Source organism: Danio rerio, chromosome 3, assembly GCF_052040795.2.
Source record: "Danio rerio strain M-AB ecotype USA chromosome 3, GRCz13ab, whole genome shotgun sequence".
NCBI lineage: Eukaryota > Metazoa > Chordata > Actinopteri > Cypriniformes > Danionidae > Danio > Danio rerio.
Window position 1 is genome coordinate 10,757,776 of NC_141023.1, and position 18,141 is coordinate 10,775,916.

At 39.5% G+C, this 18,141-nt stretch overlaps 1 protein-coding gene and 1 long non-coding RNA gene across 5 annotated transcripts in view; one reads left to right on the top strand and one right to left on the bottom strand.

The window, feature by feature from the left end:
• Window positions 1-18,141, bottom strand: part of crebbpb (CREB binding lysine acetyltransferase b) — an 85,410-nt gene that overhangs the window by 54,266 nt on the left and 13,003 nt on the right. For all 4 annotated transcript variants that reach the window (XM_087243106.1, XM_087243105.1, XM_087243104.1 and 1 more), the window contains exon 2: window positions 10,482-11,128. In XM_087243106.1, the coding sequence (XP_087099232.1) occupies window positions 10,482-11,128 (647 nt within the window). The remainder of the gene's footprint in view (window positions 1-10,481; window positions 11,129-18,141) is intronic.
• On the top strand, window positions 9,976-12,363 carry LOC147845520 (uncharacterized). The gene is made up of 2 exons (XR_015480445.1): window positions 9,976-11,233; window positions 11,624-12,363. It is a non-coding gene; the product is annotated as an uncharacterized LOC147845520 (long non-coding RNA).

Here is an 18,141-nt window from a genome sequence, read left to right on the forward strand (position 1 = left end):
TAAATTCAGTTGAAGTTATATTTACAACCTTAAATATTAGATAAATAAAACCTTTAAAACCTGTTGTGTTACGTTTTTCATATTGATTTCATGACATTTGACGCACTGACAAAGCTTTCAATACACAATTTTAGATTTTAATTCACAGCACAAGAATCCTAATTTTTAATACATTAATATTTATTGTAGAATTTATAGATGTATTCAAGTGTATTATTTGTGAAACAATTTTGTCCTATAAAACTTGCAGTCAGACAGGTGAACTTTACCTTTAATTTTACCTGCTCAATGAAAACACTCTTTCAAACAAAACTTAAGTACATGCACCGAACAACATGAGCATTTATAGCAAATAAACGAATGTAATTTTTAAATAAATGTATTATCCTGCTCGCTTTTTGTGCATTGTTAAGCGAGTTCTTAAACACCTGCGATTGGTTATTGTGTTCCCACACTCAACAAAAAGGGCTGCGATTGGCTCTAACAGTTAGCACAGCTCTGGCGGGATTTACTGATGAGAGATGCTGATACAGATAAACGGCCGCACTTACAGTCTATAATGCACAGTTATCACAGCTAATGGACGCAATGGAGAAAACACACACTGCAGAGTAACACGCTTGTGTGTGTGGATCAACAAGAATTGCTGTAACAGCCGAGAGAGGTTACGTTACCTCACGCAAGCAGGTCAAAGGTCCATACACACACACAGACAGAGAAAAGCAGAGCAGAGATGGAAGCTGCGTCCCAAATGGCACACTATACACTCATGCACTATGTACTTATGCACTTACACACTCAGCAGGATAGTATATGTATGTAGCGTCGTCCCAAATGGCACACAGTTTTTTTTACTAAGCGGAAATTTAAACCGTTTCCCTGATGACGTTTGACGGTTGCCAAATCAGTGAAATAAACAACCGAATTATCAAATAATACCTGCCGTGAGTATTGCCGCATTCACCATCGGGAGGCGCTATAATCACTCTCGTAGGAGAAGTTTGCTTTCACCATCCAAAACAAATAAAGTTATCCAACATGTGCGCCCGATAGCTCCGCCCCTTCCGCTACGTGAGCAATCCTGCGGTCGTTGAGTGCGTTAAGTGTCCATCATTACACACTTCATACAGGGCTCCAAATTGCGACCGTTTTGGACGCATTTGCACCCAAATTTTATCTATACGACCTCAAAGTGAAGTTTCATAAACTAATTTTGAGAGGAGCACGTGATATGATTGAGCACGACTGGCTGCTTATCTGTAATCAGTATTAATCCAATCAGAGGGATCCAAGCTTACTATAAATGGATCGTTTTTTCGATACTGCTCTATCTTTGTTTTGGAAGAATCCTCCATTCCACCCCATCTAAGGGGGAGCTCTCGAGACCTACCTGATCTCGGATCCCCTGATATGCTTAATGACTGGGCTGGAGCCTTGGGCTCAGTATCTCTCTGCTCAGGGTTCTCTCCCAGGACAGCATGCTATAAACGCTAAGCATATATCTAAGTGGGAACTCTTGAAATATATTTGGGAGCATTTGTGCGCAGATTTAGGAGACATTCATGCAGAATGCATCTTTGCACCTAAAAACGTGAAATGCAGCGCTCGGGAATAGCTTAAAACAGTCTTTGTGTCAACTTTCTACAGTAAACAAATCCTGCAATGCTTGCCCCGCCTTCAAGCTCTTCTGATTGGCGCACTACTTTATAACTAAATGCGATTAAGTTGGTGAACATCAGCTGTCAATCATTCAGCCTTATGCCCACAGGTGACGGGAAGTTACAGCGCAAAAATGTCAATTGCTGAAGATGACGGAATGAAAAGCACAGACAGATATTGTTTTAGAAACCATTAATAATGGCACATCTGATAAATGATACACTTTACCACTGAATCTACACATTTTAAGCATGAGATGTTCTACTTAACCTTTTATTTAATCATCAGGACTTCAAACGCAATAAATCTGTTAATATAAAGCTTGTAGTTACGGTGCACATAATTCTCTCTTGCTCTCTCTCTAAGGTTGCTTTATTGGCATGACATTACAGTATTGCCAAAGCATTTTAGATATGCATCAAGCATATAATATATTAACATCACTAAACTAATAAAATATACAGCAAATGAAAAATAAATAACAGAAAAAAATAGACAATATAGCGAAATATTAGAACAATTACAAAAATTAAAGGTGTAGATTATTTAAATAAGGCAAATTGGTTAATTAGCCATTTCTAACAAATGTTTTGCAGCCAGTATATTTTGTTCTTTCCGAGTATATAGTAAAGTTTATTTGAGTAGATTATTAAATGATTAATCAATTAATCTCTCGTGGCTGTGCGCGCACAGTCAGCTACGAAAAGGTCATGCAAAAACGCATACAAATAATGGCAACTTTACAAAGCGAAAGTAAAACCTGAACCCCAGACATTTAGGAGATTCAGAAACTACGGTCAGACGCATTTTGGCACATCTCTCTGGGTGTGCAGAGCATGTGACTGTCTGAGTGACAGTTTTTGCGCACAAAAATCCAGCAGGAAACGTTCAGAGCGAGAGAAAACTTTCCACTGGTTAATACAGCTCGTATGCTAGGCTATCGTGGACAGATACAAATAAAGTGTAAAAGGATAATAATAATAGTACTATTCTTGTGTCATTGCCAAATATACTTGGGCCGCCGTTAATATACCTGTGCGGCCCGCACGAGTAAAGTCGAGTGGGAAGCACTTCGGTTAATGGAGTAAAAGTGTTTTTCTTTTTTTTTTTTTGTGCGTGTGTGTGTTTTTAATGTGATTGTGTGAGCAGTTAAAAAGACGTTTAATACAATAAATTATAAAACTAAATAGTGTTATAAATTCAATGACTATTCTGTGTTTTATTCTGTGACTATTCTGTGTTGAATACAGTTAAGACACCCAATAATAAACAGAAAGCATTGCCTAAATTTCACTTGTATCTTTGGTCTATTGTATTCATCAATGTCTGTCATTGAGGGTGTGCTCACACCATGTACAGTTGTCTTGAACCGGGCTGAAGCACGTTTGTCCCCCCCTCCCATCTCCCCCGACGGCCCGCATTCACATTGCATTCGAACCAGAGCACGCTTACGTCATCGATGATACGCTGTTCAGTAAGCGCTGTCGCTCAGCACAGTGGAGATTTCTTTAGTTGTATCGTTTTAGTCGTTTGATATGCGGTGACACGTAGTCAAATATTTAGCCGAACAGATCAGCCACTTTTGATGCTCATAAACAATCAAAGTCCTCGTGCTGCAGGAATCCGGAGGTTTGCTGAAGGTGTAGATGTCGTGCAGTGAGGGGTTTGTGTCTTTAATAAACTACGCCAGTTTGCGTTCATTGAACAGTAAGAATGATTAATAAACACATATGAAACATATGATGTCTCGTCTCGTCTTCAGTTTCAGGCTCAGGTGCACTTTGGACTCACAAGGGTATCGCGTCTGAGCCCAAGTAAACCGTGCTCTGGCACACCTCTTCCAACCGGGCCCGAGCCCGATTCAGAGCACTCACACTTCTCAAACGATCCAGGAAACGAGCTTGGGCACGGTTTGGATAGCATAGTGTGAGTGCGCCTTTATTATATTATCTACGATTCAATCTCCTACAACACTCATCCCAATCAATCTAAGGGTGCTTTCACACCTACACTTTTGTTTCCGAAGCGGTCTCGTTTGCCCAGTTAGCGTGGTTCGTTTGGCATATGTGAATCCACCAATCGTTCTCGGATCCGCGCCAAATCAATCGCTCCGAGATCGCTTGAAGGAGGTGGTCTCGGCTCGATTGAAACGAACTCTGGAGCGGATCGATTGCAGTGAGAAAGCAAACGATCCGAGCGCGGTTATATCACTGTGTTTATGGATATGTAATAGGCATACGGCTATATGAAAAGAGAATTATGAGTAGGGCGGGAAGTTTCGCGAGTCTCTGGATGCCCGCAATTGAGTGATAATCTCCCGGTAATCTCGCGTCTCCCTCCCGGCCCACAAATAGGCTACGTTGTGCACCCTTTTCACCCCTCTCCACCGCATCTCTTCTCACTCTTCAGACACGTCGCGCGCACCTTGTCAAACTCCACCAAACCACCACCTCTCCTGACAGCTGAGCAAAAATAAACCCTGCAAAATAAACCCTGACACTGACCAATGCAGGGCTCGAAATTGCGACCAATTTGGTTGCATATGCGCCCGAAAATTAATCTATGCGACCTCATAATATATCTGGGAGCATTAGTGCGACTGCAGATAATGGTTGTAGTGCGACCTGTTTTGGTTTTTTCTAAAAACGTGCTGAATCACTCTTCCCTGCCGCTATATTGGTCCATATTAGCTGTCATTCACTCAAGGTATTCCGCTGTCAGATGACAGGGAAGGAGCTTTTATGACCACGGGAAATACAAACGGCTGAAGAGTAAAAACTTAAAGCACGCAGGTTTGCAAACCCCACCTAAAGTTAAGGCGCAGATGAAAGCGATCATGACACGTCACGTGGTGAATAATGATCCGCCAGCTGTGATCAATCGAGTACGCGCTTCTTGGAGAAGGTGCCCGAATCTCCATGCGTTGCATTCACTGCGTGTTCAGCGCAAAGGTCCGCTAAAAGTCAAATCTAATACTGTACATATCATCGCCAAAGGAGCTCGCCTTTACTAAGTTTACACTGAAACTGCGGCTCATAACAAAGACCGGTATTGGGCCGGTGGTCAGCGCAAGAATCCTGCTCTGCCTGCTCATAAATTGGGTCGGCTGACTCGCCAGCTTTTCCACAAACACAGAAACATGAAGATCAGCTCAGACTGAACCTTTAAATTGACACAAACTGAAACCAAAACTTTTAAAGAGTGATAGAAGTGAGACTTTACTTTCTTTCTTTTGTCTATTCTTGTTTGAGGTGTATATTATTATTTTATTTATTTACTGATGACTGCTTTGCAGCTTTCATCATTGAATTGAATGATTTATTATAATCTTTTGTTTGTTTTGTTGCAGAAATATTATTTATTAAATTGACATGCATATAAAAACAGCAGCACAAAATAAATATTTCCTACTGCAATGCTTCATTTTTGTTTGATGCAAACTATACAATTATTTTTCATAAAGTAACTGACATTTTATAGCAGATAACATACATTTATGCACATTCAAGGCAGTATCATAATGAGAAATGGAATTCATTGTTACTATTATTGTCATTTTCATCATCATTAATATTCTATAGCCTAATTATTAGACATTCATTTTGGAATTATTGCACACAAATATCAATGTCTTCGCAGCATTAGTTAGATAGTTGTTTCTGGTTTTTGTCAGTCCTATTAATGTTGTTTTAAAATACAATAAATCCCTTACGAAACAATTTGCAGCGGTGCTCGTTCATTTTTGGTGGGTGCTCCTAAATTTTTTCTGGTGCTCCTAAATATTTGAAGTTGGGAGCACCTGTGCTACCAAGTAAAAAAGTTAATTTCGAGCCCTGCAATGTAAGGAGAGTTTACTCGCACGTGACTTGTTTTAGCTCTTTTGGTCTGATTAGAAACTTTGCAGTGTGAAAGCGAACCGCTCCAAGAGCAAAGAGCAACAATGTAACATTTGAAATCCCTGTTTCAGAACAACTGAATCGATTCACAGGTGTGAGAGCACCCTCAATTAATAAATTGAGCTATTCAATTCATCTAGTAAAACAGTTCCAATTTAAAACGGCACTAAACATTGCTGAAAAAAAGAGTCAGTTTTTTCTAATATCATCCTAGTACTGTCCACTAACATCCATACAAATACATCCACAGCAATATAAATACACCAGCAAAATCTCAGTTGACCCATTGCACAGTGCAAAAACATCAACTTGTCAAACAAAACTCATAAAACTCATAAATCATTTCACTAATTAAAATGCAGTTGTAATAAAATTTTTGCTAATTTAATCTCTAAAATTATTAATCAATTAAATTGATAACACATTATTTTGGACAACAAACTACATCAACCAATCAAAACCAACCTAATAAATCTGAAATAAGACACAACAAGTGTGAAAAGCATCCCTCAGATTTGCTCTGCCTCAAGTGAGCCTACAGTAAAGTCACACTGCAGCATTGAACAGTGAGCAGAAGCCCCGTCGCTCTGATGTGGTCTGATCTCACTCACTTCACCTGCACTTGTGACTCTTATAATGTGTGTGCAATGCAAACACACACGCCACACACTACCGACAGCACAACTATTCACCTCTGAGCAAACAGCCAGATATGAAACCCATGAGCTCTCCGTCAGCCTGTGTCAAGCTATTCACTACATTTCATTTGCAAACTCCAGCGATTGCCTGATTTCTCGATATGAACCCAGCTCTTGGCACAAGTGTTTGATGAGTGCGCACTACTAGCGACGAAAGCACAGTATAGTAGACTGGTTTCCGATTGGTTTCCTGTCAAACCACAACAGTCAGACATGTGTGATAGCCACAACAACCTTTCTGTGAAAAGCCCAGACAGGCACGCTTTGATGTTATCCTCTGAAAAGTTGAATAAGACGCCTATATTTAAAAGATCTCAGCGACCTTTTAGCTGGATTAGGAGCCAAAAACATTTGGAATTGTGAAAATGTCAAAACCGTGAGAGCATATAGTGCTTTCATAATCTTAATAGGGTTGGGCCGATGGCCAATAGACAACATGATGCTGAGCCGGCATCGCCGATCCTCCTTCCCGCCCCCGTCGCAAACCCGCTCGCGAAAAATACACACTGAGGCCACATTTACGTCAATAGGTCTTAGTTTTAGAATGGCATTTTAGAACGAAACTGATCCACATCCACATTGTGTTTTACCTAGCACTTTTGAACAGCCCTCTGTCCGCTAAAAATGCACATCACATGACCACACACACACAAACAGACAGAGCCACACACACAGCCACAATGTCATGCGCTCCTCTGAGTTCCAGGCAGAGAGCAGTGGACGTTGGACAGATTATTAAGGACGTAATGCTGGATTGCATCTCACTATAGTTGTTAAACGTGATATTCAGACATCCCTAGTCTCCCGGAAGTTCAGGTAGTCTCTATGCATTTGCTGGACTCATAATGCTCGCAAACGAGTAATAATCTCCATTAAATCGTGCATCTCCCTCCCGGTCCTCAAATAAGTCACACACCCTTCTCACCCCCGGATCCCTCCTCGCTCTTCAGAAACGCCGCGCACACTCTAAGAACATTCCCCTCCCCCACCCCCCGCTTTTCACATGATGATGATTGGCTAAATTGGCTAAATAATAAATAAAATAAATAATAAAATAAATAATAAATAAAATAAATTGGCTAAATAATACTACTTTACAAATTGTATTGTATATGAATACTAAATTCATATACAATACAATTTGTAAAGTAGTATTATCTGTCTTTTAGCAGATGAGAGACTTGCTTTGCTAATCCAATTAGATCCACTTATTTAAAGATTGTAAACATTAAATAAAAATTAAGTTGTTATTTTACAATTCATATATTAAGTGTTTAGTTACAATACTCCCAAAACCACTCCACATAAACAGATATTTTACAAAATTCTGTGCAAAAATGGCAAAAAAAAAAAAAAAAAAGTCCAATACTGCTGTCCACAAAACACAGATGTTTTCTATATAAACCCACACTTTTCTTTTACATTTTAATTCATAAAGATGAACGAGGAACTGCTCAGATTAAGATAAAGAGTATAAAAAAATGGATAGCAAATGATTTATTATCTGATGTAATAACAACACAACTGATTTCCATGTGTAAATAAATCAGTTCTGCTCACCGGCGGTCAACAGCAGGCCATAAACGATGCTTATATACCTCAAGCTGAACATAACCCAGGATTTATTTGTACTTTAAGGCTTGCGGTTTGAGAAGCGATATGAAAATGCCAAACCAACATGTCATGTTACAAGAGCTCGCCTTCCTGTTTCCTAAATTTATATATCATAAACAGCAGTGGGTTGAAACTGAAACTACACATGCACAAGGATGGTTGAAAGTGAAAAAACATGCATAGTATATTAGAATAGTAAATTGCTTTGCTTGAACATTCAAACCCAACTAAAATGTTTCATTGGATTTTAAGGCCCTGGATTACATTGGTTTTAGTGTAATTCTCAATATTATTGCTTACACAGCTTAAAACTAAAAAGTAAAAATCACTGACTAAAGGGAAAACAAAGTGCCTTTTCCATAGATTTACTGTAGCACCAGTAACTAGAGCTGTCAAAAGTACAGACTTCAGTACTTTCAGCATTTTCCCACTATTATGTTCGTAAACACCACTCATTGGCTGATGTGTTTAAGTGCTCAACAGAAATGACTGTGATTGGCTCAAAGGGTGTTTCACTCAACAACTCTCAAAATGTAAACAGAAAATGGACATTCTTAAGGCATTACCTTTATAGACAACTCTACCAGTAATGACAAGACTGGGGGATATCCATAGGAAATGCACCATATTAGTAATGTAGGCAACTTTTTAAAAGTTTTATATAATTACAGTAATTGTTATCAAGCTATAGCAATCTTGAATTTGTTTTTGTATGTAAATGCGTTCAGGCTCAGTTTTTCATTCAATCATCATAAAAGCCAGAATGTTTCCATGGTATTTTAACTTAGGGTAAAATAAAGCACGATTAGTTTTACTTATGATTATTATAGTCTAAATGATATTATGGAAGACCCTGCTTAGGTTTTATTAAATAAAAGGAAGATTTTTTTATCAAATATTTACACATTTAAAGAAAGAAATTCTAGCAAAAAATTCTTAATTCACTTCAAAGGTTAACAAATATTTATCCTCATATATTTTGTACCTCATAATTGTGAAATTTTGGTTTACTGTGAAAAATCTGGCTGACACACTTTTCAAGTTTCAATAATTAAAGGATTTAAATTGACAATTAGTTGCCTGGTTTTTACACACTTTACTTGGCAATCAAAAAATATTAACTGAACTTTCTAATTTGACAGGAAATTTAACATTTATTGTGATGACTATCAATAAACCACTGATATAAAAATGTAGTTTGATTAGTTTTTGACTATATTGCTGAGCCATACACACTCACAAATTGCAATCTGATTGACACGATTGTCAAGTTTTGATAGCAAAAGAGTTTAAATAAATGATTAGTTGCCTGTTTTCTACAAACTTCACTTGCCAACAAGAAAAATCTGAATGTAACTTGAAAATTTAACATTTATTGTGATGACTATCAATAATCCACTGATATAAACATTTATTTTGATCATTTTTTTGGACATATCTCATAGCCGTACATTCACAAATGGCAATCTGGTAGACAAGATTGTCAAATTTTAATAATAAAAGTGTTAAGAAAATGAAATAGTTTCTTGATTTTTACAAACTTTTCTTGCCAACAAAAAAATCAGAACTTGGAAATTTTACATTTATCGGGATGACCATCAATAATCCCCTGATATAAAAATGTATTTCCATCATTTTTTAACCATGTCTCCTAGCCATACATTCACAAACTGCAATCTGATTGACAAGATTGTCAAGTTAAAAAGAGTTTAAATGAATGATTAATTGCTTGGTTTCTACAAACTTTACTTGCCAATTTTTTTTTTACTTAACCTGGAAATTTTACATTTATTGTTATAACTATTAATAATCCACGGACATAAAAATTTATTTTGATCCATTTTTGGAAATCACATAATTGCAAACTGGTTGACACGATTGTCAAGTTTTGATAACAAAATAGTTTAATCGAATGATTAGTTGCCCGGTTTCTACAAACTTTACTTGCCAACAAAATAAAATCTAAATTTAACTTGAAAATTTGACATTGTGATGACTATCAATAATCCACACACACACACACACACACACACACACACACACACACACACACACACACACACACACACACACACACACACACACACACACACACACATATATATATATTTTTTATATATATAATTTTTGGCCAAAACGTCTAGCCGTACGTTGACAAATTGCATTTTGGTTGACATGATTATCAAGATTATGATAATAACAGAGATTAAATGACCAATAAGTTGCCTGGTTTCTACAAACTTTACTTGCCAACTAACAAATCTGAACTTAACTAGCAAATTTTACATTTATTGTGAAAACTTTTAATAATAATTAATAATTTTCATCATTTTTTGGACATATAGCATAGCCGTACATTCAGAAATTGCAATCTGGTTGACATGATTGGCAAGTTTTGATAATAAAAGAGTTTAAATGAACAATTAGTTCCTTGATTTCTACAAATTTTACTTGACAAAAAAAATCTGAACAGAACTTGTGATAATCAATAATCCATAAGTTATAAACATTTATTTTTACCGTTTTTTGACCATTTCACCTAGCCGTACATTCACAAATAGCAACACAAAGCATGCATCAGGCTTTAAAATTACAATTAGCATTGGCAACTCACCTTGTTCATATTCCCCGCTTGCTGATTGAGGGCATTGTGTGCCCCCATCTGTGGTGCACCCTGGGTAAGCGTCTCCGCCAATACGCTGCCAGAAACACCGACTCCCTGCCCACCGCCTGCTCCGACAGGTGCCCCCTGCATGCCCTGTCCCTGGTACTGCATCCCTGGAGCTGTCCTGCCTCTTCCGGCCGGTCCCATCACACCATTCATCATCTGCCCCTGCGGAGTCATGTTCTGCCCCATAAGTCCATGAGCCTGGTTGTTATTGTTCAGCATGGCCGGGTTGAAACCTGTATTCATGCCCATTCCAGGGCTGTTGTTGCCCTGACCGGTAGGGGTCCCGACAGGCTTGGGAGCTTGGGTCTGGTGTCCAGGTGAGCCCTGGCCCATGGGACTCTTGCCCAAGGCACCCAGTTGTCCACCCATACCAGACTGAGGGCTGAGGTTTCCACCCAGACCAGAGCCGCTCCCTGCCTGCAAGAGCTGGGATAGCTGCTTGTGCTTGGCAGCAGCATCCGGGACATTGCCCCCCATCCTGCTTCCCACCCCTCCATCTCCATTAGAGGGCATGGACATCAGGCCCAGGTCTCCGTTGGGTATCAGCTCATCTGGAAGATCATTTTCCAAGTCGAACAAGGACACGAAGTCTGGAGAAACAGGAAAAAGAGTCAATGAGCACAGCTTTTTTAACAAAGCAAAAAAATTAAATTTTTAGAGCATAATGCCCAATTCACACGGGGCGTGCAACGCGCGTGGCTGTGCATTTCTACTTCTGCGCACTGTCTCTGTTGGTCTGCATTAACACTTCCGAAACGCTAGTTGGCAGTGAAGTTTAAATGTTCCTCTGTGTCGAGTTTCTTTGCTGCTTTTTTGCGTTTCCTGAACACTTCCGGGATGTACAAGTGGCTCAAACTCGCTCATTTTGAGGCAGGAACCGGCGGACGTGCAACAACTTTAACTATGAGGTAAACACAAAACAAAACTTTCCATCCGGAGCTCCTTCACGGGACTCCACACTGGTTAAAAAAAAAAAAGAAAAAACGCTCGCGCCATTCGCGCGGTTCTTGGTCCCGCCCAGACTCGTCAGCGCTACCAAGCCGACCAATCACAGAGCTTACGCTACGCGTCGTTGCGACGTGTAGTTACATCTTTTGAGAGGTGCACGTCAGTGACGGCGAAGGGCTATGCGTCAGCGCCGTAGCATATGCCAGCGTTTGACGCAGAAGTATAAATCTGCCTTAAGGATCAGCCAATCAGATCGCTGTATGCAAATACACCAGCTAAGACAGTAGCCAACTGCGGACTAATTTCATTGGCTGACACTGCTATGACAATCGCGTCAGCCCGAACTTCAGACACGCCTTCTGTCAGGCATTGACGCTGAAGCCCCGTGTGAATGGGGTGTAAAAGGTACAAAACCCTACATTGTTTTTGTGTTAACTCTTTGACATGTAATGTAAAACAGTATTTTTTTTTCCAGTGTAGCAATATTAACTAAAATGTAGTTGAGACCTGCATGCAACTACTTCATTGACCTTATTATTCGATGCAGAAGTTTTTGCGATTGTTTTAGAACTTCCGATTCAGTCGCCTATGGGAGAAATGACTACGAATAATAAACGGCAGAAAAATGTCGAACAACTTGCTCTACAAACAACTGTTTGCATGATTATACAGACAAAGCAGAATCATATAAAAAGAAAATGTCAGTTTGCAACAAGCAGCATAACAAGCTTTTTTTGACGTCTAAAAATGAATGGAAGTGAATGAGATCTGAAGTGTTGAGCCAAAAAGAATCAAATGGCTGCGCCTTCTCGTACACAAAGAATAAGATGAACAAGGTTGTCATGATACTGGAATTTGGTACCAATCGGTACTGAAATTTTAAAAAAAAATGTCCATTTCCAACGAACATTTGAGTGCTGTGGAGTACGTTCTTGAACAGCGCTGATTTGCCGTTGTGTTTACGTGCTAAACAGAAATGACTGTGATTGGCTGTGAAGGTCATCAATTCACTGAACTCACCGCTGTTTACTGAGGGAAACTTCAGATACAGGGACACTATGGAGTTTCAATGTCAATCAGATAGTTTGTCTTTAAGCCGACATACGTGCGATCCGCTGATAAATTGCGGCTTTGAAATGCTCCAGAATTCCAGTATCATGACAACCCTACTACTTTATTTGCATTTATCGGAAAACAACCAATAACTACAGAATACATAAGACGTGTTGCTTGTTTAGCTTTGAATAGGGAAAAGCGTAACGTCAAAATGGCAAATGAAGCCCCGCCCACTAGAACAGGAGCCAATCAGCGATCAATATAGACTGACGATTCTCCAGGGGAGGGTAAGTTTCTAGGAATGAGTTTCTGCAGATTTTGTTTTATTTGAACGTTTAGAAAAACTATTAAAATGTGGTTTAATTTAATTGAAGATTCCTAATATGAAATTTAATCGTAAGCTTGGCAAGCAATTTTAGAGAATTTGATGTTTGCCCATTCAACCAAAATGCCCGAGCATACTGCCTGAGAGGCATTACAAAGATGGCTGCCAAGTGAAATGACTTACTTTAAGGCTGATTTGAGCTTCTGCGCCGAGTGATTGGCGTGACCCACGGCATCTGCCTTGCGCGTAGACATTTGCATTTAGACTTTTGTGTGCTGTTTGTGTTGCACTTCAGAAAGACTAGCTGGCAGTAGGTTTTTGTTTCTCTCTGGCGTGTTTCTACGCAGGTGTTTTTTTTTTAGCACTATCTCAATGTATAAGTAGCTGAAGCTCGCTCACTCAAGAGGCGGAAGCCGGCAGACGTGCAACTCCTTTATTCAAAAGGAAAACACAAAAACAAAAACATCTAAGCTACTTCACAGGACCAGACACTTGTTAACACTCGTTTCAAAAAGTTTATGCCGGTCTCGGTCCCACCCACATTGGTCAGAGCCACCAAGCCAACCAATCACAGAGCTTACACTATGCATCAGTGCGACACGTAGGTAAATTTTTTTTGAGGGGTGCATGTCAGCGACAGCCACGGCAAGTGCTTTCGACAGAAGCATGTGCATGCACTTGATGCAGAAGTATAAATCAGCCGTTAAAGGGACTTTGAAACTGCACACCTCAGAATGTTCATCAGCCAATCAGAGTTAGGCATCAAACACCCCCGAATTACAATACATATTCATTAGCCCCTTTCACACAGTGATACCGGTAAATTTCTGGAAAATTTCCGGAACGACTTTACCGGTATATTGAAAAAAGCGCTGTTCACACAGGCGAGGACGTTATGGAAATTTTCCGGAAAAGAGCATTCACACATCAATTCCAAAATACCGGTAAATTCTGACATCATTCACCACAAATGAGCTTAAACGGCTGCGCTTGTATTTGTAAACATTTGACTAAATTACAAACTCTGTGGATGATCAATATTGTGAACAACTTTCGCAGGATCACTTTCGCATGTCGAGATGTTCATAATATGTGCGTGTGCAGGAGCTCACAGGCTGTTTCACAGGCACACGCAAAGCTTGAAGGTAAACAAACAACGGCTTATCATAAGCATCTCATCGATGATTATTTACACAGTTGACATAAAGAAGAACATATAAACGTGATCTGACTAAGTTCTAGCAGCTAAATGTGTCTGGAAAAATATTCAAAGGCTTTTATTCTCACAAACCGCACGGACGTAAATGCGTCTGACTGTTGTGATTGGCTAAAGCAGACGTCTCACGTCAGCACGTTCTAGACGTGCACGCGCTTATTACGGGAATCTTCCGGCAAATTGCCGGTAATGTTACAACTTCTCTTTCCGGAAAATAGCCAGAACGAATTTACCGGTATTTTCAAAAAGGACCTGTTCACACATACAGACCTTTCCGGAAAATTGCCGGCAATTTTCCGGAAAGGTCTGTATGTGTGAAAGGGGCTAATTGACTGAATTTTGTGCACTTCTCAATGACTATTACACAATAAGATTTATCATAAATTGGAACCCTTGCCCTCATAACGGTCTTGACTTCATTCAAATTCAAGTTTCAACCAATAAAGGTCACCATTTGCAGACACACAACTTTATGTTTTGGTTTGAAAACTGCATGAGGAAGCGGACACTGCTGTAATGTCTCCTTATCCTCAGTGGGGAGCACTCAGATTCACGGCTAAAAATAAGAAATACTCCAGCCGCTCATCTGTTAGCCCGCGCACCCCCCTAGTCTTCAACAGCTGCCTGTCAGTCTGGTCTACCTCCTCACCACTGAGACCAGCACAGCCAGTCCACACAACAGACAGAAGAACAGCGTGTGCTCGAGTCTGACATTTTAAATAAATAACAACGCTAAATTACAAAAAAGACTAATAACTCAAAACAAACTACAGCAAAAAGCTAATCCACAGTGAAGTGAACTCAATCCAAACACATATTGATAGTCTGTATAACCACTGTAAGATGCTTTGGATAAAATCATCCATCAAATGTTTAAAAAAAGAAAGAAAAAAAAAAGAAAAAAACATTTTAATTCCAAGTTTAGAAAAATTATTAGCAGAGAAGTCCAAGTCTCAAGACGACTTTCGGTGAAGCATGTTACAGCATTTAAAAACATCTGGATAGAAAGTATAATAAAAGAACATGTCTTAAGATTTCAGACACTAACCGTACATTAACACCGAAAGCAGCGAGAGTGGCAAAGTAGCTGAAAATCATTCATTTTCAATGGGAGCTGGCGGCAATAAGCGGCACACCTTCATTGGTGTGTGCATCGAGGAGAGTTGAAATCAAGTCAACTATATGGTAATGAGCTATGACACGGTTTGCCGGCAACCAATCAGATTGTTGAAGTCCACCGCTAGCGAGGACTCCAGAGAACACAGTCCTTTGAACTTTAGGGTGCTTTCACACCTGCCTTATTTAGTTTGATTGAATCGCACTAGAGTTCGTTTTCCCTTTTGGTGCGGTTCGTTTGGGCAGGTGAGAATGCAGCAATCGTACTTGAGTGCGCACCAAAAGCGGACCAAATAAGCGTATCGAGACCTGCTTGAAGAGGTGGTCTCGGTATGCTTTCAAACGAACCCTGGAGCGGTTCGTTTGTGGTGAGAATATGATCCGTACTAAAACAGGTCCAACCGCAAAAAGTACTGCGCCTTTTGGACTAATCCAGCTGCCGTAGGCTGATGCGCTGTGCATTATGGGATATGGGGGAAAAATATCTGTTGACAGCGCTTTACCAACAGCGAGAGGGGCAAACATTAGCTGATGGATCGTTGGTAATATTTCCGCAAGATGACCATGTCGCAGTTTAGCTAAATTAATTCACGCCTCCTCTTGAAGTGATGAGCGATGCATTAAAACAGCCGCGTTTTCCAGCCGCAGCCGCGCTTCATTCTAGAAATGTATAGTTTGTCTAAAGCAGGCATAAAATCAGTCAGCGCAGTTGTCCCTCCAGAGAAAAAAACGACATTGTGTCTGCCGGTTTTGTTTACTTGCAGGAGTTCATTGGCATTTTCCCGCATATGAATTCTAACTAATCAGTAAGCAGTTTAGGAAATATGTTTAACAACATCTGAGATGTGGATTTTGTCAGATGACTGCATTTTGGTTCGTTTCAACTGGTTCGGACCAAAGCCAGCAGTGTGGTGTGAAAACGACCCAAAGACGGCAGAAAATGCAACAATGTACCATTTATTGCGCTTGGTCCGGACCAAATGAAGCAAACTACATGTGTAAGCGTGTGGTGAAAGCACTTTTAGTTTCGACCGCAGTTGTTCCCAACGGTTTTATTATCATGGTCGCTGGATTTGCAATTATTTACAATGCTTTCTTACAGGGACATAGATTAAATTGATGTGCATTAATGTTATACATTTTTTCTTTTAAAAAGTAGGAATCTCACGCTAACCATAACGACAGTACAAAACAGTGTTTCGGCTTCAGAATATTTCAGACATATGGACAAAGCCACACCACACGCAACAACTAGATCTTCTATAGTTAAAAGAATTTGATAAAAGCATGTCTTTATGTAGGAGAGTAACTGATTTGCTGATATGCTGCAATGGAACCTTTAAATACAAGATCAACGTATCGAATTTTGACGCTCTTGCTAGAGCAGTAAAGGCAGACACCGTATTCGCCAGAGTAAACTTTGCCGTTTTTACAGCTTTGGTGTGAAACAATTTTTAGGCACAATGCTAATTTTAGTTTTGTACCCTTACCTCTTCCCCTTGGCCCTTGAAACTCAGTGTGAAGGGGAAGAACTTCAAAATTGCCCCCAAGGAAATGGGACAGCACCTGCATGTCATCATTCGTCATCGCGATCTCACCCTTCATAGGAGTTCGACAATCGCGACAGCTGTCGTTATTCCAGTTTTAATTTTAAAATCCCAGTATTCCATTATTTTTTGGTATTTATGTTCAGGAAATTACTGAAGAGTAATTACTGTTAGTTTTTTCCATTTCTATCACCAGATGACCTAATATCCCTATTTGGAAAGCATTTATAATGTTAGATCGATTAGGATGAATCTGCAGTGGGAGTGCATCTCTATAAAATCTAATAAACAATCAATAAATATAATCTCGAAAAAGATTGAAATAAGTGTTTTATTGTTTTCTGAGTCTAACCGTATTCAAATACAGAAACTGAATGATAAAAATAAAAAATTCAATAAAACTAACCATTTATAAAGTCAAAATTGGTACTATTTCTTATGCCTTAATGCTTTTAAAATCATTATACAATCACAGGCATCAAAAACACATGCAAATGTTAAATTATAATACAAACTCTGCATTGTATATCCTGTGATGTAAATTGTCGTTTATTAGTAATCACATTTACATTGAGTATTGCAGATTGCAACACCAAAAAAAGATTTTGGAAAGATATTATACATGAAATCATACATTTTTGCAAATAGAAAAACAAAACTCCTAACATATTATGTGAAACATTGTTGCTACATTTTTTTGAGCTTCTAAAATGTTAACAAAAGCACAATACACTGAAGAATAGTCATCTCAAAAAAGTCTTTCAATACTCACGCCCCATTCACACGGGGCTTCAGCGTCAACGCTTGACAGAAGGCGTGTCTGAAGTTGGGGCTGACGCGATCGTTATAGCAGCGTCAGCCAATGAAATTAGTCAGCAATCGGCCACTGTCTGAGCTGGTGTATTTGCATACAGCGATCTGATTGGCTGACGCTTCCGTCTGCACTTAAAAAGTTGAGCAAGTCCCAACTTCTGCAGCTTACAACGCCTCTGAAGCGGCGGCAACGGATCAACAATGCAGTTCGGCAATGCCTGATGTAGGGTTGTAACAATATACCGGTATGACGGTCTACCACGATTTGAACGTGCACGATTATCATACCATGAACAATTGCATATCAACGGTTTTAACCCTTAAAGACCTCTTAAATGTTTAATAACTTTTGATCCGCTGATCCGATTCATACAATTCAAAGATTGGCATAAAGAAGAGAATCTCAGCTTTCCAGTGCTGTATCACATAACATTCGCGGCTCCGGAATCAGTGCGGTTACGTCATCAAAATTTGACAACGCTGATTTGACAAAGAAACGCTCGTCACTGTGTCTCCGGACAAACCAGACACGATACATTGATGCATTGTCCCTCCTCCATGCCCAGATTGGTTCAAACTCGC